The sequence below is a fragment of the Paracoccidioides lutzii genome (assembly GCF_000150705.2).
Source record: "Paracoccidioides lutzii Pb01 unplaced genomic scaffold supercont2.8, whole genome shotgun sequence".
Lineage (NCBI taxonomy): Eukaryota > Fungi > Ascomycota > Eurotiomycetes > Onygenales > Ajellomycetaceae > Paracoccidioides > Paracoccidioides lutzii.
The window spans coordinates 1,047,214-1,070,608 of NW_015440954.1; the positions used below are offsets into that span (position 1 = coordinate 1,047,214).

Sequence of the window (23,395 nt, forward strand, 5' to 3'; positions counted from 1 at the left end):
CACTTGAGGGTTGTAGTCTTATGGCAATTCAGGTAAGGACCGCGAAGTGTCCAGGGAGTGAAAAAGAACCTTTGTCAACCACGGGATAGGGGGATTATGAATAACCCGGGGGGTGGGGGGGGGGGGGGGGCCTATAAATATCTGCGGGGCTGGAGGGGAGGGCCCTGTGACTTTGGGGGGAGGGGAGCCTGTGACTCAGGGGGAGGGGCCAAATGAACGTGATGCGGCAAGGGTTGGGCAAAGAGAGCGAAAATGCGTCCAAAAAGGGCCTGTTTCGGTCGGGGCTGCGGTTGACACCGGAGAGATAAAAAATTTCACGGGCGAAGGACAAGCAATTATTTTGCAGAGGCGATTGGGCTTTGCTGGGATTGTTCGGTTGGTAGTCAATGACCAGACTGTGCGCCAATGTCTTCAGCTCCGTTTAGCTGGTAGAAAACTTCGGCCGTAGCGGACTTGATATTACAGAGCGCTACAGAAAGAACCAGGTAGTAGGGTGTACGGAGTACAAGGGCACCAAACCTTCGCGAAGCAAATGCCAGCCCTGGACCACTCAGGGGGGCACAGGTAAGAAGAAAACGCCGCTAGATCTCGGGTATCGGGCTGATATACTATGTATGTATGTATGTACATGAACAATAACGGTTGAGCATCAATGAATGTGGTGTACTGCGTAGAAGAAGTTCAAACGGTGTTCGGCCGGATTAAGTAGTGAACTAACTACTAATTAACTAATTTACTAGTTAAAACATCTCAGCCCTGAGAAGCGACATCCATCCTGAATGAAGTGTGTAGCCTTTACACACACACACACACACACACACACACACACACTATTCCCCCAAGCCATAAGTGATAAATCTAACCCCAGGTCTATGGCAGTACTACGAGGAAGCCCTGGCTGAGTCCCGTACATGGAAGAAAGACTGAACGAAGCTTTAGGCAGTGGAGGTTGGAACTTTCAACAGCTCTCTTAATCACGTGCCACACTATATATAGTAGCTTCAGTTGATTGGCTGGTTCACACGCGCAACAAAATGACGACCGCATGGGCTTAGTCATACTCATCGCTCCATATTTAGCTATTTTCATTCTTTTTTTGTGCTCTCCCGTCGAACAAAAAGGCAGCCTGCGGATACTATTCCAGTAGTTTGAACCACGTAACTATGTCTCAGACTGCTCAGTCTTTTATATGCTCTGTAAAAGACTTTTGCAGTTCTGCGAGATGAATTACCAGCAAGTTTGAGGGGCCGTTTTCCACCTACGTAATCATTCTCACGAGTGATTTGTGTGTAGATGCAAATGAGTTCATCTCCATAGAAAGACTGGAACATATGTTACCTTCTTACGATCAATCATTATTATTAGCGGTGTAACGCGCGATTCTCTTGTCTTTGGGTAACACTTCTCAAATTGGTGCTAGATGTATACACTACAGCCCTTATAAGCAATGAAACATAATATGCAAAAAGCTATAGTCGAATGAACGAATGTTTCCCTCCAAATCTCATGGTTAAGAAGACGCACAAGATGTCCTGGTGATGATGGTGAACGCGGCATCACCATCATCATCATCATCTCCTCCTCCTCCTCCTCCTCCTCCTCCTCCTCCTCAATCACCTCAACTTCCATTGACCCTTTTCGTTCACGGCCCCATTGATAGGAACGTGGGTAATAATTTGCCTAGACCACCCATCCGGAGCTATTACTGTCTCCTCCAAAAGACGATACCTCCCGACCCAAGGGAATAATACTGCCCAGAAAATCCAGTATATCATCCCAACCGCAAAGATCCCAAGGCCAACAACGCAATGAATATAATAGGGCAGGTGCGCGTAGACATTGTGCTCCTTATCTGGTGGTGGAAGATATGGTGCAACTACAAGGAAAATGTTGGAAACCAGGAAGAAAAAGGTAATTGGTCGGCCGGCTCGTATGGTCGGAGCCCAGTCAGGGTAGCGTGACGGAAACATGTAGATATGTATCAAACCAGCAGTGACGAATACGTTCACAACCGAAAGCGGATAGGAAATCAAGCTGTCGGGTTGGCCAATAGTCAGACACAAGACAATACTAAACGGAGGGGCCCAAACTGACTTGAGCAAGAAATTATATGCATCTCCCGGGGGTGGAGCAAGCATTACTACGGCAGATATGACATAATGCTCGAAAAGCCCTGCTGCGGGCGAATTACACGGTCGATTGCTTGCCCAGAACTTCGAAAATGGCAAAACTCCTTCCCGGCCCAGTTCTTGGATAACTATTGCTCAATTAACTTTCAAGATCTGAGGGAGGCGGAATCTCTCTCTTCAGGAGGAATGGGCTGTCCTGTACTGACCTCTACCTTGGGAAAAGAGAACAGACTGGACGTTCCCAAACGCACACAATGCCACAAAAACTGATAGAACCCGCTCTGCCTTGGGACCAAATACGTTTCGAAAAAAGGAGGCCGCAAGAATACGGCCTGAACCCAGAATCTCCTTCTTCGGGACAGCGGCAAAATATGCGACATTGACAAGCATGTACAGAACGCCGGCAAGGCCAACGCCTATGGGCGCCGCGATTTTCAATGTTCTAGCTGGATTTTTTGTCTCGCTCAATGACTGCAGTATGTAAGCAACAGATAGTAAAAGCCAGAAACAACAAGAATATGAGAACCTACATAATTTGCATTCGAGTAACCAATGTATGACCATATCACGCTGTACAGAGCCGTGACAATCCCATATACACTTGGTATACTCCCCTCAAAAGGCCGAGAAAAGTTATCAGGCTTCTCAATAGTTAAATGGCCAGTGAGAGCCACAGCTCCTCCAATAACAATAATGAGGACAATAAGGAACTTGACGGCTCCAAAGAAATTCTGCATGCGTAAACCCCATTTGACGGCAGTTGCGTGTATGACAAAGGCCAAGGTAATGCACGCAAGGCCTATACCTCTTTGATTCCACCTATTTACTTCAACGTTCGCCGCATGAAGGACATACTCGCCAAAGGCAATGCTGTTGCCTGCTGCCCAGCCTAGAAAAAAGGCATAAGAAGCGAACATCGCAGTCACCAGAAATCTCGGTTTCGTGTAAACGTATTCCAGGTAATTCTTTTCTCCCCCGTTTCTTCCAGGCGTTAATACCGAGAAATACCATTCAAGATAGATATACAGCGTCTTGCAAAGGGAAAAATTGGTCAATACCTTGGGATTGTAGTTCCAAACTCCAGATATACAGCTGTTCCAGTCATGGCAATCAGCATACCCACAGTCCATACCACCAAAGACAGCCCGACACTACCCGTGAGCGCCAAAATCGCGCTAGGTGTTGCAAAGATGCCCGTTCCGATGATCCTATTAAAGATCAAAAAGGCAGCGCTGATGACTCCTATCTGCCTCCGGTTTTCGGGGCATTGCTCCATCACGCTTGTCCCGACTGTATACGACACATATATAAAGAAAATTCAGTAACGATTCAAAAGCCCAGATGTGCCATCGAACATGGGGAGATAACAAAAGAAACGCAGATATTCTCACACGGATCTGCAGTAGGTCCCGAACTCCCTGAGCTCCGCTTGACCATGCCTTCACGGCTTCCATCATGCCTCGAACTGTCCGGAGATGACTGCGCAACTATTGAAGAATTCAATTTGCACAATGGAGGCCCAATTTCCGGTACCTGCGACATTCGCACCTAGTAAAATGAACCAGGGGTTTGAATGGGCAAAAAAACGTTGGCGACGTCGGCAACCAACACCTTGTCAAAAGCAAGATACAAAATCTATATCTATATCTGGGATACCAGCAGAAAAGGAATATCAAATGTAGGTATGCAATTAGTTCAAGCTTAGGAATGATTGCGTTCTGGTGTAATGAGAAAAGTGTACGTATGTCAGGATGATGCTGGGCAAAGTAATAAAACAAAACATCTAAAACAAAGGATAGTGTGTCGATAAAAGTAGAAGAGAGCGCAAGCATAGCGGAAAGCAGGCGCATCGGACAAACTCCATCAAGACGGAGCTGGAAGGTGTGGAAGGTGAGAGTCCCTGGAGCCCACTGGAACTGGCAACTGGCAACTGGCAATCAGCAACTGCGAAGATTTTCAGACACGAACTCCCATTGCAGAGGACTAGTGTAATTGATAGTATTCGACATACGGAACAGTGTCTAGAGCACACTGCTCTATCAGAGCGAGTTAAGAACACGTAAACCCGAGTCCTTTATGGAAGCATGATCTTCTAAGGAAGCCAGTTGCTGCAACTGAAATAACATGGATTGCCTTAATACCCAGTTAAATAGACCATGGCCTTCTCGGTTCTGGGTACAAGTGAGAATCATTTTTCCATTCTGGAAGAAAGAAACTGTCGTATCTTCACGTTGGCGTTGGAGGTTGACTAGGCTGGGAAGTCCAAAATATGCTTAAACGTCTAGGGTAGCTAGGTAGGACAAGCGGGCGCTAGAGATAAGCTTAATTAGACGACATCACCACGGTTATTTTAGTTGGCTTAGCGAGCCCAGTAACGGGAGACTCAGAGAAGAGAGCACACATCTCCATATATTAAGGGGCCAGTACTGTCAATCCTTCATTAATATCATTCCACCATCGAGCGTGTACATACTTGTATATGCTAAGGGCCTAAAACATATCCAAGGGAAAACTACACCAGCTTGATAGCACATAACTCGTCAGATAACCCCCGAGCAACCTCCCCATTCATGGCACCATGCACATATGCTTCCCCTATCATCAAGAACGAGGAACTACTTGTTTTCCTTAATGCAAAAGCCGCTCCAGCCCCTGGCAACACCCATATTTCATCACCTGCCTGCATCGACTGCGGCCCAAGGCCCAGGAACCTCTTGGAAGTGACAAACACGCGACGCTTCCCATATCTAGAACGCACAGACTGATAAAAGTCCCCACACTCCTCCGGTAGCACTACCGTACTGTGTTTTTCGTACGCTTCCCAGTTCATGGCCGTATTGTAGCATTCTTCAGCTTGTTCGAGTGTGGGAGTAAAAGGGGACGATTCTGTGGCCGCAAAACATTGCAGTTTAAAGAGATAGTAGATTAAGTTCCGATGTTGGGGTTCGCTCAGGTTTCGACCTGGTTCAGAGAAGTCGAATTCAATGTCTTCTGCTGTCATGTCTGACATTGGAGGCGTTGACCATATATTTCTCACGCGAGCAATTGCGGCGCTCAGACTTGGAGGGAGGCTTGAATTGCTAACTGCTCTTTTGGCTTCATTATGGGCTATAATTGATACCATCACGCATAGCGCCTTGCGGAAAGCTTCCCCGTAACTACCAGGTGCGGGAATGTCTCCTTTGACATGTTGATCACCACATATTGTGCGCCAGAGAACCTCCGTTCTGCTTTGGCCATTATGGTATTTGACCGGGAGAAGCAGGAGCAGCTCAAGCCAGCGGGGATCAAAAATCATATATTGATCACTAGGTCTGTGTGTGGTGTTTCCCATATCCAGCACCGTATCTATTTTAACCCCGGACACTTCCAGCACATCCCACGCTGTAGAATTGAAAGGATAGACAGGAAGGTCGCCAGCAGCATTATATACTGCACACATCATATTCGTATAACCCATGCTATAGTCGGGAACCCACGAGGGAAGAGTTGTAATGTTTCGAAGAGAGCAATTCAACGGCAGCGGAGAGCATCCGTAATTCCCCAGATTGCTGCATAATCGTCTTAGTTGCTTCTGCGTATACCTCTTCTACAGACTTGTGATAGTCCGGCTGCCATTTACCCTTGTCGACTATATTGAGCAGTCCATAGAGACCGAAAATCTTATCTCGAGGATCAGTTGCGCGGAAAGTCCATGTATCAAAAACTAGACTTTCAAAGGAAAGCTCCTTCGGCTCCGCTGCCTTGTCCCCTTTCTCAAATCTCTCCCTCCACTGCACCAGAGAGACTGCCTGGCTCTCAATACCGACAACCGCATCCTGCCTGTTGATGTATTCCACCGATGTGATACGGGCGAGTCGTAGTTGTCTGAAATACACAACCTGTGCAACTCTGCAGAACATCCTCCAAGGTAATTCATGCTTGCCACAGTATCCAAGAATGGTCCCGGAGAGCACATTTTCCTGCACTACCCAAAGCCGTCGAAAGTAATTCCGAAGGAAAATAGCTGCGAGAGCAGTCCATTCCTCTGCAGAGATAAATGGGATGCCCTCTTTCTCATATAGATCTTTACCCTCATTGGTATAAGGCATGATCTTGCTATCCTGAAAATCAACAGGAGCAGAGCCGATCTTCGAGACAGCTTTCACAGCTGCCTCAGTATACTGGTCTTCAGCCCCTAGCCACACCAGAGTATACCGTGCCTTCTGATAAATTTGATCCATCATAGCAACTTGCGTAGCCCGTTCTTCGAGATCCTCCTGGTTAATACAAATTTGATCAACCCACATCCAGACTTGCGGGCCATCCGGAAGCTCCAATGGAGTCAACAGATTCTCCCGTTCCCCACAAGCTTCCAAAACCCTCACAATTTCACCATGCCCATTCTCCCTTGCATAATCCACCGCCATTTTCCCTTCCCCATCCACAATCACCGCATCAGCCCCTGCCTTCATCAGAATCTCAACAACCCCCATCCTCCCATACTCCGCTGCAAAACTTAACCCTGATCTCCCCAAGCCATCCAAAAGATTAACATCAACACTCTCTCCGCCCGCCAAAACTGACAGAAGGAAATCCTCATCGCCCGAAATCCCAACCCAGTGTAGCGGGGCATGAGCTTTCTGCTTCTTCGTGTTGCCGCGATTGCAATTTCTAGCCCATGCATCTGATGGCACGGTGCTCAATGCATCAAACAAGTTCCTGCTCACGTATTGCAGCTTGCCATCAAGGTGGATGACACATTTACCTTTCTCGTAGTCGTATTTGGTGAATATTTGCGCATCGTCATATTTAGGACGGAAGTATTCGTTATCCACGGGAAGTGGGTTTCCCCACGTATATGACAGAGCATGGTACCATGGGTTGGCCATTAGGTCAACCGTTTTAAGACTACAGGTTATCCGGGGAATATCTGAGCCATGTGAAAATGATTTTGAGTCGACGCGAAGGAGACGAATTGATGTTGAGGTCACAAGTGGTGTGTATTTGTAGGGTTCAGTGGGCTCAGACAGATCCATTCTGCTCTAACATAAGCTCATCATACGGTGTTTCCATAAACTGTATATTATGATTCAATTTTCATACGATAGTGAAGTAAATCATTTTCACTATTTTCCGAACTCGTAGATCGCTCAAGCCGAACATGGCTTAGCTGCTGCATAAACTGTGCACAATATTAGGGCCAGCTTACTAGCAGCGGATTTATTGGGAGTTTTAGAAGAATCAATTTTCCTCCACGGACAGGAAGAAGCCAGTTTCAGAACATTTCCCTGCGAACTCGCTGCCTTCTACACTCCCGAACAACTAAAAAGTTCATTTCAATCATCGCTGGTCATTAGATATCATTTCTTAAGTAACTAAATATATGTGGATTTATATGAGAACCCATAGCAGTTTGCGCAGGAACCAAATGTTGATTGCATCAAGTAGCTAGGTAAGCCAACTGACCTCCCACAAAATACCCCCAACGCGGGCTATCTAAGCCGAAAACCATAACATAGCCATAGCCAAAAGAAAGAAAGAAAAAGACACAAAAAAGACTCCAATAATTCTCCGATCTGAGAAACCCAGCTGCCACTCCCAATCATTAGCTTGCGGTAGCTATGTTTCAATCTGTTTATCCGGGAAAATAGAATATCATAAAGCTTCATGAAGAATAAAGAATAAGTGGGGAAAAAATAAAAATGATATAAATCAAAAAATAAAAATAAAAAGATAAGGATAAAAGGTGAGGAAAGTGGCGGGCGGCTACCAAACTACATAGTATGCCCATAAAAACCAAAGACCAGGACAACCAAGCTCTTCCTCATTTCAAGTTCCAGTAATTCTCCCTCAACATATCTTTTTTTTCCTTTTCTCTGAAGTGCAAAAAAAGAGGAGAGAGGAATAAGCGCCTGAACAAATAAAACACCACAACCCACAACCTTAAGGGGTATAAAATGAATATGACAATAGAGAAAGAGAAATGGTAATGATGCGCGAAAAAAAAAAAAAAAAAAAAAAAAAAAAAAAAAAAAAAGAGAGAGAGATAATCCACGTACATGTCTGTATGCAACATAGAAAAGTAGATAGTAGTGAAAAGGCAACTGATAAATGTATTAATCAGTGGTCAACCATTTCAGGAAAACGGAGTGCAATATTGTTGGGGGGGAGGTAAGCAAGCAGCTCCAAGATCAAGCAAACTGGTATGCATGATAAGATGGAAGAAAAAGAAGAAACTGGAGAGACGGATAGGAAGCAAACAGCAACTTAAATGCTCAATATCACTAAGTGCTGATGCATCTTCAAATCCTGATATTGTTCGGGTAGGATATCAAGCGAAGCAGAATCACTCTGGCAGAACATGAATATCACTTGACACGTTCACTTAGGTATTCATCTTAGCGCAAATTGCATGCAACAGAGGTTGGAAATCAATTTGTTATTTATATCAATATCCAAAGGACCTCGTCGGGGACAGGGGAGACTGGAAAACCCAAATAGCATTAACCCTTCACCGGGGGGAAGCGGACGCGATAGCAGGCGTGGAAGGTCCGCGATGATGGGATATGGGGGCCTTGCCTTGAATACTGGGCGGAGCAGACGTCCCCTTGGACAGGATTGTCATCTTCTTTCGCAGCTCATTGAGGCGTGTGCGGATGCTAACGACAACTGAATATTTGAGAGACAGTAGGTTAGCATATATGGGCACATCATATGACATCAGGTTTCATATCGCGCAGAGACCAGCAAACTCAAGCGGAAATAATTCCAAATATATATATAGAGAGCTCGACTCACGTTTAGCCACAACCTGACGTTCCTCCACCTGAACCCCATTAGTAAGCACTTTATCCCGATCTGCCGCATCCGCCTTGTCTCCTTGTCCAGATTTCCTCGCCAGCACCTCCTCGTCATTTTCCAAGACTGCTTCCAACATCCTAATCGCAGTGACATAGGCAATTTCGCACCCGGGTAAATCATCTCCAGTAAGTTCATTTATTGCCGCAATCCTACTCATCTCCAACGCTCTGTCATACATCAACTTCTCGGCAGTTATCCCAGAGCTCACGACAATCTGGTCGACGGAGGTCCTTAGTCTCAGGTCTGTATCTGATTCATATGTGTTGTTATTGTTCCTTGGATGTGAAGGGTGGCCGACAGGTATTCGCTTCTGACCCTCCGCTAGTTTCAGTCGGACAAACTCCGCCTTCTCCAACACCTCATTGAACCGATTGCGAACCCACTGCACCACGTTATTCACCCGGTTCCCAACTGCAGGGGTTGCGTTGCCACCACTACCAGACCCCGACCCGACCGATGAACTATCGCCAATGACTTCTCCAGCATTTTTGCGAGCCCACCATGCACCAGCGATATCCATCGACTTCGCAAGCAAAGAAAGCGCCTTCACGTAGAGTACAAGTGCTTCTTCAGATAGTGTCACAACTGCATCAACGGTTAGCCCGCCATCCATCGACTGGGACGGGTCAACTTCCATATCCGTGGAAGTGATGGCATCGGGGTGAATAGCTGTATCCGATTGCATGGATGGAGCCAACGGTATCAGCTGTTTGTACTTGACTTCAGCAAATCCATAAACAACATCGCTCCGCGTTGCACATTCTTCAATAACCTGGACTGTCTTCGTGTCTTCGTCTAATGCAAGCTGTGTCTTCGTTCCATCGCCAACAATGACAAGATTACCTTGGGATAGTGGGTAGGCGGGGAAAGGGCTGTAGGACGGGGTCGGTGAGCGCCCACCCTTCGTAAAAGCTAGCGGAGGAGAAAACCCAACCCCAAACAATCGTCCGCTAGCCATATTTAGCGCTTTCGAAATTGCAGAAGTCGCCGAGGTAGTGCTAGTGCCGTATCTCCGGTCGTATGGGCCCTGTCGTTGGTGGCTGGAATCTGCCCGGGGTTTACCAGTAACCATTTGTAACGCTCGAGCTGGAGCACCTTGTGACGTACTGGGGGAGTGAGAGGCTGTGGCCGCACGACGAGCAATAGTCCCCCCTACCTGGCGTAACGGAATTTGACTCTGTTGCTGAATGCGTGGGCTCGCAGCAAGCTCATCTGCAAATGCATTCACCTCCACCGCTCTTTTTTCTACTATGATATAGTCACGCTCAAAAGCCACATCCTGAGCAGCGCGTTCCCGTTCCCGTTCCCGTTCGGCATCTTTGTCAAATGCAGGTTGCGGAGGTGTCCCATGCTCTACCACATTTTCTTTGAATAAAGATGACCCGGGCGAAGATGTATTCCTGCTTCGTTGCTGTTCCATTGCATAAGCTGCAGCAGTGTGTTCGCCAGAATCAGGCTGTCGAGGAGAAGATGGCTGAGAGGCCATGTTTTGCTGTCGCCCTGTTACAACTACCTTTTGTAGATCTGGTATGTCGCGCCTTCCAACTCGGCGTACGGCCGTGGGTGGACGAGAAAAGTTCCCCGATACTGGACGTGGAGTTGTTGGTCGTTGATCCTCAATTTGGGGCGAAGAACGGCGGCCAGACGGTGATGAGTAGCCTGTATCCTGGGCAGCATTGCTGTCTCGGTCTTGCCGAATTGAACGCAACCTTTGTATTTGTAACTCATCCGCAGAGCTTATTTCATGAGAGTGATGTCTGCCCTCCATCACCAAGCCAGGAATATCCCCTTTAATGAGCGATGACTCAAAGAAATCATGAAAACCCATCCTTTCAACCGGATTCCGTTTGAGCAGATGTCTTATTGTCTTTTTCATGGTTTCGGATGCTTCGCAATGTTCAGGAAACTTGATTCGATCATTGGCCTTTTCAATTTTTTGCAGTAATTCCACGTGGTTCGTAGCTCTGAAATACGGCTTCCCAACCACCATTTCATACAAGACCGTTCCCACAGACCACAAATCGGCTTTAGCATCATACTTCTCGTACCTTAGGATTTCTGGAGCCATATACAGGGGCGAACCGCAAAGAGTATCGGCCAGAGAAGTTGAAGGAAGTGAGCGGGCAAAGCCAAAGTCTGCCAGTTTGAGCAGGGGCATGGAGTCCAAACCCGCTAGCGGAGTGAATAGATCCCCATTTCCTTTGTATGGAGGAATCCGGTAATCACCCTTGGCGATGGATTGGGGTGAAGGATTAAGCAAAAGGTTTTGAGGCTTTACATCGCGATGGACTAGATCCCTAGATCGGAGGAAATGGAGAGCACTCGCAAGTTGTTTCAGAAAATGGCGGACAATAACTTCATTTAAGCCACCACTCTGTGGATTCGGGTATCTCAGTATCAAATCACGGGTCAATTGGTGCCTCACAAGGGAGTCACGCTTTTTGATAAATATCGAGAGATCTCCAAGGACGCAGTATTCCATCACCAAGTGGATCTCATGGGATGTCTCTTGGCAGTCCAGAAGCATCACAATATGAGGGTGGTGGACAGCCTTGAGGATGTTGATTTCCAATTTCAAGTTATCCTTAAGTTTCTTGTTTAGTCTGGCCATGTTCACAGACTTTATGGCAACCAGAGTTTGATTTCTCTGTATTTAATATATCAGCATAATAAACACATTAAACATATCCCTGGAACATCCTAGGGTTTAATATATTCAAAACCTGAGGATGAATGGAAATAAGAGACCTGGCACAACAGGCTACTCACGTAATGGACCCCCTGGTAAACTGTGGCAAAACTACCGCGGCCAATCTCTTCGAGACGAGTGTAGCTCCCCACCTGTACCGGGATGACATCTAAGTCTTTGCGTCGTCTGGATGGTAGCGGCCTGGACGTTGGAGTTGCATCTTTTGGGGAGTCCATGATGGGCATAGCCTCAAAGGGTTCGATCTCCCGGAAACGATCACGACCTCGACAACGGTATAAAAATGGACTGCTTGGACCGGGGTCCCATCAGGAGCGGTTCGAGCAGCAAATACTGAAATGAAACGTGAGGGAGGGTATTGATATGATAAGGCAGGGTGGTTGACGATCGGTGAGTGCTCGGGAGTGAGTTGATATTATTTGGGAAACTAATTTTAGTACGTCACGCACAGCCAACCCACGGGATATGTGTGATACAAAACACAACTATTTCGATTTTCAGGCACGAAAGAACAATGTCGAAGTGTTGGTTCTTTCGTCAAGGCTTCGTCGTCGTTCAGGGTTGTTGAGCTCGGGTGGAGATGAGGTCACCGGACTGCCGGGAGTATAGGCAAGTGTAGATAACCTTGTGTACAGGAGACAACTTGGTTAAGCGGAGAGAAGCGGAGAGGAGACGATAAATAGCCCGCTACTCAAAGAAATCCAAGGGAGCAGCAGTCCAAGTAGATGATATGAAGGAAACGACAGAAACGCTGTTCAAGGAGGTTTGAAGGGAGGTTGAAGGAAGATTCGCCGGGTACCTGGAGATGACTGGAGTGAGCTCTAGGCCGTGGAAGCTAGGCTGGGGTTGGTGATTGGCCAGCAGAAAACAAGGCGGCTTGCAGCAGATGAGACGAAACAACACACGGGGGTAATGGCAATTTATTTATTTTTATTTTATTTTTAATTTAATTATTTTTATTTTTAATATTTTAACAAATATTTCTTCATGTTCATTTTTATTTCTTCTTGTCGTTGTAAGGGCTGGCTGCCTTTAATTTCATCGAGACAGCAAAAGTGTAGATAACGTACGGGATAAGCAGCTCGTAGCTCTCACCAGATAACTAGTTAGTGGATAACCAACTGGTAAGAATTCCTTCCCGGGAATAGAATAGGGACGATATAGAGGGAAGCAATTTAAAGAGGAATCGTTAGAAAAACGTAGAAAAACGTAGAGGAGAAAGCATATATATTAAAGGAGGATGGATGATAAAAAGAGGATGGGCTAGGAGGCTAGGGAGTCACTGGACTGAGCCACAGCAAGAGAGATAGGAAGGGGGAGGAGACGGAGAGTCGATACTCGCTCGAGACGGTGGAATAGATTGAGATTATAGAGACGGAGGAAGGACGAGGAGGAGGAGGAAGATGAAGAAGAAAAGAAAAGAAAAGAAAAGACACGGGAGACGAGTGAGATGTGGGATGCATGGATGCAGCCGACGTTGTCACCTCACTGCTGTGAAGAGGAACGGTGAATTGGGGGACATGGGGTAACCAGTACCTTACTTACTGTCCGCTGCCTCTGCAAAGTCTAGGTACTCGAAACCTCCGGACAAAGCAGCCTCCCGATGATGAAACAAATCCCGGAAAGTATCAAATACCTAGCGCACCTGTGTCCATGCACACTGGTAACAGGTACCAGTGACCTCCCAACACATCACCGCTGGCACATGACGCCACACCGAATCCGGAAAAATAGATCATCCGTCGGGCCTTGGCATTTCCCCAACTATTATCGGTTCTCCCGGGCCCAGCCAAACAAAGAGTCCATGCGGGAAGCGGTGCCACAAGGTCTCACAGTAACCTGATCGGCATCAGAACACCCGGGGACCTCTCCCTCTCTTCCCTCCTCCCCCTCCTCTCCCTCCTCTCCTCTCCTCCCCACGTATTAATAGGGCACACCAGGACGCAACCAGTGCGCTCAAAAGGCACTTCTACGCAAGACTCAATATCATGTTGCCTGGTCAACGTAGGATTTCTGCATATTCCGCTCTAACCAAAACCCGCCCTCTCGTCAGATGCCATGTCATGCACATGTCATGTTGCTTCGACCTAGAGTCAGGCTTTGCTTTGCCAAAACCGACATATGCCTGCCTGTAGTTACCTAGGTGCCTGGGGTTAACTCGGTCAACGCCTCTTACCCATAGCAGTATAGTCAGCCATCAGCCTCCCTGCCACTAACATTTCGCTAGTAGTTAACTGCTTGCTCCTTGCTAGCACTCGACGGAACTGTCAACAATATATATATATATATATATATATCTCCAGTCATGTATGTCCGTTGTATTCATGTCAATAATCAATCCATTCTCGCTGCCTCATTCCTTGGGCGAGGCCGAGAACTTGATCATGTGACCCAAATGCGCCTTCAATTTACTTAGACTTCACGTAAAGAAATTCATATGCAACAGAAGACTTTCAATTGTGTCAAACTGGAACTAGGTGGATATCAAGATCTTCATGAGGTATGTGTGAGACAGATGTGAAGCCAAGAATAGAAGAAGCATCATTCTACAAATCTGAATATCTCTTTCACTCAATTCTATTTCTTAATACTTGTATCAGTGAAGACAAAATAGATTTATACTGAGATTTACAGATATGATGCGTAAACTTGAGTGCTTAGCTGTTCAATACTGCATGTTTTATCTTTCGTTAAATTACTCTTTTGTTCTTCTGTGGTAATTCATAATGCACTTCTCTCATATTGTTTTCTCATATCGTTTCTCTGCACACATTGTATGTATATTGTACCTATTGCTAAGATTTAGGAATGAGAGATTTCTACATTCAGAATTGACAATAGACTAGATAGAGACCATGAGATAGGCAACTTTATGCGAACTTGAAATTCCTCATCTCAAAATATTTCTCTTCTTTTAGTTAAGGGTAAAATAACAAATAAATAATAAGAGTGGAAAGGCCTGCAGGTCTAGATTTCCAGATCGCTCAGTGTTCATGTCTTGCAGCGGGGAGTCTATTCCACTTCAAAAACTATGGTGAGATGTCCATGGGCAGATAGATATACTGCCTCCCACCAACTGCACCATTTATAATCCATTGTCCAAGCAATATCCGTGTCCAAATCACTTCAGAAAACCTCAAGCTCATGAAAACGAAACCAGCTTTGTAGTAATTCACTGTCGATGAGAAGAAGCAACCTTTCCTTGAGCAAGCTCTCAGTTGACTCAGTTGAAACCAGTCAAGTAGAGTGTTGCCTCCCACTGCTATGTGATGCCATAGAGACACCTGGATATGGATATATATGCACGTATTCCGCCGTATATAGTGGTTAAAATGGGAACAAGCTTCGAAGGTTCGCATTCGGGTTTCTGTAATCCCTCTCCTGAGGGTCCTGCCAATACCTCTCCCGGCAACGGAGAAGTGCCCTTATCGCATGTTTCGGACCAGAAGTAACAAGAGTCACACTCGGTATATTCCAAGAAGTTGTTACGGTCATTTGCCCTTCTTCGCGAACACCAAGGACCCGAACTCTCTCATCTCTTAACCCCGTTTCGTATTTTTTAGAGACATATTGAAAGAATCCACATAAATCCCCCTTATGAACTCGTTCATATTCAGCAAGAGTCGCATCGTAATACTCAAGGCAGAGACGTTCGCGATTCCTGCGTAGATCATAATCAAGAATATCTGCCAAATCAGGTGCCACCCAATCCCACAACTCCTGATCATCTAAATACGTCCATTCCCCTTGGTCTCCTGCCTCCTCAACACCAGGAAACCAAAATTTATGTGCCCACCGCAAATTTTGCTGTATCAATAACAGCTCTCGAATGCCAGAAAACAACCTCAGCGCCCCAGAAGTAAGAGCAATCCCACATTCATCTGATGGATCAAACGTATCCTGTATCGCAAGACGCCTCACCCTCCTCAGATCATCCGGAAGAAACTGCCCAATATTCCACGGGCAACCATCTAATACACCACACGAGTCATCGTACCCGCGCGAAAGAAGACACAACACATCATAGCAGTAACAAAACCACACGCGCGGTCCACTCGTGCGTGTTCGGAAAGTAAGCTCATATCCATAATCTATTAGTACCTGTCGCGATTCGGTGCATGTATGGAGCAAAGGGGGGATGGGCGTTCTGCTACGGAAATGGCTCTCGCGCGTGAAATGCCATGCTAACGCAGGCCGTTCAGCAAGCCAATGGGCTGGTATCTCTGGGACATCAGCAGTTGGGGTCCATGGTTGGTATGGCTTTTTGCTGCTCATGAAGCCATATGAATCTAGCGTTGTCTGTAAAGATTTGCTGCGTCTGGCGTTGTAGGTGTTAAAATTCCAAGCTTCGCGGGGCGGCTTGTTGACCCGGACCCTTTGGCACCAGTTATGCGCGAAGTAGGCCAGGCTTGGGTGTATTGTGAGATTTCCAGGTATGGGTACTCGAGTGTCGAACGACTCGCAGAAGTCCCCATAGGAGTCACTATCCGGCTTGGGGTATTCGTTGACAAACACGTAACGTGGCGGGGTTGCTAGGAGATAGATGATCCGGCGGATTTCAGGTGGGAAACGGGGAAATGGATAGAAGGTTTCGAATGAAGACATGCTTTTCTCATCAGATTGCAATGGTCTCCACCATTTGATACTAATAGACATGTGGAGTTTTATAGCCACAATCTATAGTGGAGCTCGTGGCTACTAACTTCCAGTTAGAAGAACTAGACGAGAGGTAATTTTTTTTGACTGTAATACCACACAAGGTATCAATCACGGGTTGTTCATGCAAGACACACGTTTCCCATGTTTCTGTTGCGTCGATTCTATCAACGAGTGAAGTTGGCAGGGGCTTGGAATCAGAGAATGACTATCAGTCAAGAGGAAGACCATAATTGCATAAATCCAGGCGAAGAAGTTAGTGATCTTCTTTGAGGCTATAGGGAAAAGGTTGCAGTGAACATCTCGAACTCTAGCATGGAGGAGTTCAAGCACCTTTTTGTAATCGACCTTGAGGGTTCGTTGTGTGGATTGGCGGGCGTCGTCAGCCTCGCAATGTCGCTAGTGCCAGTCACAGCTGACAAGGTCACCTCTTTTTATCTCAATGCTTGTAAAAAGATTGAACCAACCACGGAATGTGGTTCAGATTAAAACATGAACTCCACGCCAAGATGGCGACGGAAAACAAATGCCATGTCCCCTTTTGCAGATTCGGGAAATCTATGAACATTAAAGGATATTTCCAACGGATTCAGGAAAGCATGAAACTAGTAGTGTTTCCAGGTATAAACCCGTTTCAAATCCTTGAAAATGATATAGAATCCAAAGAGAGAAGACCCGCATGTGTTTTGCATATGAATTGTTCCCTTTTTCTTAGATATTCAGATGGGTTAGGAAAAGCACAAAGTGGAAATGAAACAGAGGGGTCCATTATTACTATACAGGGTGTGAAATATCCCATTCGAGCAAAAGGATGAGAAATTGTTCCCCGTAAAACGTGGCTGGTAGGAAGGAATAAATATATATATGTATGGCAATTGTAGCAAAAGATCACTGTCCACCAGCAGAAGATATTAGAACAGGTCAGGGCAAAAAGAAGAGAACAGTTTCTATAGCCCCAATCCTCTTACAAGCAGCCACAAGACCAATGGCACCACAACATTATCGTTCCCACCCGTCAACACCGCTTCCATGAAACTAGACCCAAGCGCGGCAAGGAGAGATTTTCCGACAATGGTAGCCCACCCCTCCGACATCGCCATCCTCGCCCAGGATGAAGTGATCAACTCAGACATCGACGCAGAAACAGAGCGATCCCAACCGCCAAGTATCAGCCAGATACGTGCCACGAGAATTCCCACAAAGACGACTGCGGCAAAGGCAACGCTTCCCTCGATACTCTTCCCGCCCCCCCAGAACCATCTACGTCGACCATATCGCCGACCAACCAGAGACGCGGCGGCATCGCCCATCCCAACACCTATAATCCCGGTAACCATACTGAGATCGCGGGTCTCCACGTCCCACCCATCCCAGGGCGGGATGCCGCTGCGAGGGATTCCAGCAAGAGAGAGCCAAAGAGGGATGGCGCAGCCAATAAGCAGGAAGATATGAGAAACGATAACTGGGCCGCGATGGTCGCGCCCATCAACGTATGGTGCAAGGAAGTATGTGAGTGGTCTCGAGATGGGTAGTAACTGGGAAGCTCTGAATAGATCGAGGAGCAAAAAAATGGCGAGGATGAGAGTCAAAGCAAGTGCTGTAAATGTAGGGTCGATAAAGGTGGTTGGCAGGAACATCAGGACCATCATCCCATGGAAAACTTTGCGTCGAGTATCTACCTCAACAGTCCCGCTGAGGCGAATCACTAACGCCAATCCTACTACAATAACGAGAACACAATAGAAGGCAATAAGAAGACGAGTATTTGCCTCTCCGAATGTATCTTGTCGGAGATGCTCTACCCAACCCAGACGGCATGACTGGTTTTTGAATTCTTCATCAAGTAAAGGTGGTAATCGCACCCAATTCTCCATATTAGATTTCACAAGCCAAAATCTAAAAGGCGGTATGTTGCCGAAAAGATACCCAATGGCCCACCCAAAGGGGTCATTTCCGTGAAGCGCATTCCGGCCAATATACCTTCTTACAGGCAAGAAAATTATGAACAATGTAACTTCGTAGACGTATAGTGCATAGGCCCACTTTCTTACGTGGGCTTGAGCAAAAGTCAAAGAGGTGAAGGATTGGAGATTCGGTGTCATTAATCGTTTGCGCCGGCCACCAGGCGTGGTCTTAACAGAGTCGTTTGCATCACCATCGTCAAAATTAAAAGATTGGCGACGTTGACGGCCTTTTGTTAATTTCGACTTTCTAGTTGGAGGGCACTCTTGCAGGAAAACGCTGTCGTTGGATTTGACGTTCTCTCCATTGGGAGCTGCGCTAATTCCGGAAACTGCCGCTTGATCGCCACAAGATATGCGATCAAACTCACGCTGTTTCAGTCGATGATGTTTTTGATATTCCTCACCCATGGCGACCGTAAACCGGCTGATGGGGAGGCCACTATCAGTCGAAACCTCTTCAGTGAGGCCGGCACGGCTCATCAGTTTATAGCAGAGCTTTTGATCAAGCATTCTGAAAAAACCCATCGGTCCAGCAGCTCTAGCAGGTGTTCGGCTGAATTTCCAAGATGGCACTCTAGCCAAGACAACCTCCCAATGAAGGACTTGTCGGCATAAAATGAGCATATAAATCCCGCCAACCCACAGTAATGCCTTGAGTATTTCCGCTTGGGGGGATTGGGTAAAAAGCAGAATATTGATGAGGCCTGTAGCAAGGAGTTGCAATTCGGTAGGTAACAGGCTGGTTGTGAAAAGAAAGTTCAATGTTGTAACAAGCGCTTGATGCAGAGGAAATATCAGGAGGAGAAGCTCTGGATTCAAGTCGCGAAGGCCTATTGGGCTCCGTGTAGAGATATCCGAAGTGATAATTGGGAAAGCAGCGATGGCCCAATGTGTAAGGACACATCCATGAAGCAAATCATGGCGAGGTATCATAGGCAAGGGTATTGAGGAAAGACCAAGAATTATATTCGGGAGTATTAGGTTCTGGCGATTGTTGACCAGCGACAACGCGATCAGGACAGGGAGAAGAACAGGGTATATCAGAGGCGCAGGGTCGAGATCAGTCGAGAATGGAAAGAAGGCAATAGACTTCCAGCTGTGCCTTCGGAAACCGGCCATAAATATTCGAAACGGGTATGATAAGTAGAGTCCAAGTATAATAATCGAAAAGATCGATAGCTCTATATCGCCAAAGTTCAACATATCAGCATCTAACACCTATTAGTAGGTAGGAATAAGAACATACCCCTATCCCAATCTCTGGTAGCAAATCTCACGTAATTCCCAAAATATACCGTTGCGCCTACAACAAGCACCAGCGTTGTTTCTGACAATCTTCGTAGAGCTTCAACCCGCCTGCCCGCTTGCCACCGGGCATCTACTTCATCAGTATCTATGCCTTGACCTATTTCCTTCTTTGAAGTCTCTAATCTCGACCTCCTGAATGAAGACCATATCCGTGCACCTGCTGATCCCCCACGCTTTTCTTGGACATTTCCTGGTTTAACTCCCAGGATCTGCCTGGACCGTATCTGAGGCGCAGGTAAGCCTTTCAGAAATCCTGTGCCCTCGTTGTCTGCCTCCGTCCCGCTATCGCTAGAAGATATGGGCGATCTTCTCGACGGAAAGGTATCGCTGCCATCTTCATCATGACCTATGAAAGTCGCACCAGGAGCGACGGGGCGAAATGCGCGGCGATGGTAAGGATGGGGGGATCTAGAAAGTTGCCGATACCGCGCATCCTGCGACGAAACAGCCATATGGGAGGCTTCGTTGTTTTCATTGTTGCCTCCGTGGGCGTTCTGGGCTGCCATAGCATTCTGTTCCTGTTTTGCGTTCAGGAATTACCGTTGGGATTAACTTCTCTTCATAGTCGAATATTACTCGAAATGACGTCCAGGAAGATCGTGGCGCCTGGTAAAAAGGTGCCGAATAATACACAGCCCGAATACCGTTCGTCGTCGATACTGTTCGTGTCAATGGGTCGCGTTGTTCGTGGTGGACGGAAAAGGTCCACTAAAGATTGCGGACTTTTTTTACGAGAAAAAGCGCAGGTGGACGTTGTTTGTTGCCGCGGTTTCTGCACTGCGTGTCTGATCACATGTGGTTAATCGATTAAACCTGTTGTTATCCATGGATATTTCTCTTGCCTGCTCTAGAAATACATTATCATTTAATTCAATGACGTTCTTAATGCATAGACCAATTGATATTGTCAATGTCATAAATATGATAAAGCTAATGTGGATATACCTGTAGGTATTTATTTATTCATTCTCTCCAGCCCAGTACGCCAACTTCCACCCCCGCAAAGATAGGAGTTTTTTAGACAAATACAATGGGAGAAGTAGACAAAATCAAGGAAAGAATACAATATCAATAATAAACTTTCACTTCAATCGCACATGAACCACAATCCCAGCTTCCAGCTTCTTCCCCCGCTGGCCCCAGAGAGACTTGCATGGCACAATTTGCCCCTGTTGCCAGACACCCTCACTCAAACTGTGAGAAGTATATATCGTAAAATTAATATGATCAATATTCCCACTCTGGGTATCATTCTCTCTTGCTTTTACAGCATCCATTGCATCCTGCACGCGCCCTTCCAAATCTCGATCGGGTTGGTCGCCGCTTTGGATTCCAATATAATAGAACGACCCGAATCCCGTACCTTGTAAATGACTTATTATCCAATGCTTCCCCGGCTGTGTTTTCTCATACATGGCGAGCGTATCAGTCCTTGTCCCCAAACCTTGCCACTCAATATCACTTGCACGAGGCAGAGCGTCTACCTGAACTGCAAAAAAAGGCGGGGTGAAGATAGATCTCCTGACAATATCAAAATTTGGTAGGTTCTTCTTCGTTCCATTCGACGAGGAGTGCCCTAGATCCCGATGGTTTCCATATTTAAGATCCCAGGCATCGAATTCTGGCGCATTATCTTCGCCATCTTCTTTGTCATCACCAGTGTTCGAAGAAGAGGGGCCACGGTTCATATGTTCCCATATATCCCACGCAACCTTAGCCTTGGAAGGAATCTTCTCATCTCCAGCTAAAAATGCCACGCCGCCCAACCAACAGTCCGCTTCCATAACCTTCCCAATCCGCCAAAGGTGCTGGAGCGATAGTATTGTGCGAGACACAAAGGGGCTAAACCATCCACTGCTCTCTTGTGTGGGAAGGGGGTTGTATAAATCCATCGACCCAGGATCCAGAGGTATCTGCCCCGCGACATAAATTACCCCACCATCTCGATCGATTTTCGCACCCTTATGCAAGGGGATGCATTGTGCTTGGGAATACGGTCCTATGTTTGCTGGAGCCCAATAGGAGCGTGACTGGACATGCAAGCCCAATCTACCCTCGCGGGGAAGCATGTCGATGACGAAAGATGCGATTACGTCCACTCCAGGAGGGAGGCTATCGCCACATGCCACGGTCACCCTGGCGGGTGGGTTCGGGTTACTAAATAGGGAGGCGTAGATGGGATTGATTAAAGCGAAATCGTCCATCGATCGAAGAAGGATGGTCGCAAAGACAATGTCTCTTGTCGTGGCAGATTGCCGGGTGTTATCCTCTAGTTTCTGCACAATGGCCTTCATTTGGTTCGCTGCGCCGGCTCCAACTTCGGGGACGGAAACATTTGAAATGGTCCAAACATTTTCCCCTTGTGTCTGGGATATGTCTGCCTTCCAGACCTCATCATCACCACGAAGCATGCGATTTTGTAACTCTTCCTCTTGGAAATCATCATATTGTTTCCGACGTAACACCATATCACTTAACAGCCCTTTAAACTCCGCATCAAACGCCTGCGGCACCCTCACCAACCCCAAACCTCCTTCCCCTCCCCCTTCCTTCCGCACGCACCTCGCCCCAGTAATCCTCGCAGCCGCTACACCCCCCTCTCCAATCCTTCTCTCCACACTCCGAACAACAATCTTCTTCCTCCACAAAACCCCAGGCCCATCCAACGCAATAGTCTCATACTCCCCACCCTCCCCCAGCACCGCACCGTACACCTCCCCTTCCCCAACAAACCTTCCCATACCTTTCACCAACCTCTCCCTCACCACACTCCCTCCACCATGCCCATCTCCCCCGGAAACATTCGCCCACAAATCATCCACATCCAGTCCTCCACTCGCAATCTTGACAATCCTCGCCTCACAGCCACACGCAGCCATATCTTCTAGCAAACCGGCAACAGCTGCGGGGGAATTGCGTGGTGTCTGCGCACGCTCCGCAGGTGGTGGGAGTGTGGGATACATCCACAGCCAGGCTAGGGGGATGAGGCCTAAGCGGCTAGCAATGTTTTCAACGCGCGTGCGCTGGTATGTGGAGAGGATGGCACCGGCGCAGACAGCGTTGGCTGTTGGATGATGCTTCATGACGTGTTTGAGCAGGTGGAAGAGTGATTCAGTTTCGTCCGCTGATTCTGGAATAGGAGTCGATGGTTGTGACGATGAGGGCGGTGATGTTGGTGTGTGATAATCTCGCGAAGTATTAAGTGCTGTTCCTTGGATGGGGGCGCGGTAGAGCGGGATATCAAGGGCAGATTCGTAGAGGGGTATTATGCTATGGCCGACGGTTTGGTACATATAGCTTTCCAGATCTTCCTCTTCCTCTTCCTCTTCCTCCTGTTCTTCTTGTGCATCGTCCTCATTGCTGTTTCCTTCTCCCTGTCCAACTCTGCCTTTTTGCACAACACATCCATCCTGATCGCCCGCATCAAGCGTACCCGTAGCGAAATACGCAGCGTAATTGGGGCCTGGTTTTGGCCTCAAAGGCGGATGCATATTTGCAAGCGCAACAACTTTGTGTCCATTTCTTAAGCAATGCAGGAGCGAGTAGAGGGAGTCCTTCCCACCCGATATCAGGGCTATGATGTTGAGTTGTTGTGACATAGTAAATTATAAGTAAGAATAGAATACTCTGTTGCTCAGGTAGGAGTAACTAGTTTTTGGCCGTCATAAAAGTTCAAAGTAGACTTAAGCACTATGACATGAAGTGTACTGTCTGCTCTCGATAAACAAAAGGGCTTAAACATTAACAAAACAATTCATATGTCATTCGACCAGTTTTTGACCTTTTCA

At 47.0% G+C, this 23,395-nt stretch overlaps 7 protein-coding genes across 7 annotated transcripts; all 7 read right to left on the minus strand.

Moving 5' to 3' along the window:
* Window positions 1-1,613: 1,613 nt before the first annotated feature.
* On the minus strand, window positions 1,614-3,671 carry PAAG_03280 (high-affinity methionine permease; the record flags this gene model as incomplete). Its single annotated transcript, XM_015844906.1, has 5 exons — window positions 1,614-2,257; window positions 2,336-2,600; window positions 2,660-3,110; window positions 3,188-3,419; window positions 3,521-3,671. 5 exons carry the CDS (start codon window positions 3,669-3,671, stop codon window positions 1,614-1,616), a joined length of 1,743 nt encoding a protein of 580 aa, XP_015702112.1.
* A 970-nt stretch (window positions 3,672-4,641) lies between these two features.
* Window positions 4,642-5,589, minus strand: PAAG_11729 (hypothetical protein; the record flags this gene model as incomplete). The annotated part of the gene is made up of 1 exon (XM_015847322.1): window positions 4,642-5,589. One exon carries the CDS (start codon window positions 5,587-5,589, stop codon window positions 4,642-4,644), a length of 948 nt encoding a protein of 315 aa, XP_015703111.1.
* A 1-nt stretch (window position 5,590) lies between these two features.
* Window positions 5,591-7,147, minus strand: PAAG_03281 (hypothetical protein; the record flags this gene model as incomplete). Its single annotated transcript, XM_002794690.2, has 1 exon — window positions 5,591-7,147. One exon carries the CDS (start codon window positions 7,145-7,147, stop codon window positions 5,591-5,593), a length of 1,557 nt encoding a protein of 518 aa, XP_002794736.2.
* Window positions 7,148-8,622: 1,475 nt separating this feature from the next.
* On the minus strand, window positions 8,623-11,897 carry PAAG_03282 (autophagy-related protein 1; the record flags this gene model as incomplete). The annotated part of the gene is made up of 3 exons (XM_015844907.1): window positions 8,623-8,780; window positions 8,910-11,619; window positions 11,742-11,897. 3 exons carry the CDS (start codon window positions 11,895-11,897, stop codon window positions 8,623-8,625), a joined length of 3,024 nt encoding a protein of 1,007 aa, XP_015702113.1.
* Window positions 11,898-15,006: 3,109 nt separating this feature from the next.
* Window positions 15,007-16,335, minus strand: PAAG_03284 (hypothetical protein; the record flags this gene model as incomplete). The annotated part of the gene is made up of 1 exon (XM_002794693.2): window positions 15,007-16,335. One exon carries the CDS (start codon window positions 16,333-16,335, stop codon window positions 15,007-15,009), a length of 1,329 nt encoding a protein of 442 aa, XP_002794739.2.
* A 947-nt stretch (window positions 16,336-17,282) lies between these two features.
* On the minus strand, window positions 17,283-20,113 carry PAAG_03285 (hypothetical protein; the record flags this gene model as incomplete). The annotated part of the gene is made up of 2 exons (XM_015844908.1): window positions 17,283-19,480; window positions 19,546-20,113. The coding sequence occupies 2 exons, from the start codon at window positions 20,111-20,113 to the stop codon at window positions 17,283-17,285; spliced, it is 2,766 nt and encodes a 921-aa protein (XP_015702114.1).
* A 576-nt stretch (window positions 20,114-20,689) lies between these two features.
* On the minus strand, window positions 20,690-23,206 carry PAAG_03286 (hypothetical protein; the record flags this gene model as incomplete). Its single annotated transcript, XM_002794695.2, has 1 exon — window positions 20,690-23,206. One exon carries the CDS (start codon window positions 23,204-23,206, stop codon window positions 20,690-20,692), a length of 2,517 nt encoding a protein of 838 aa, XP_002794741.1.
* Window positions 23,207-23,395: the final 189 nt, after the last annotated feature.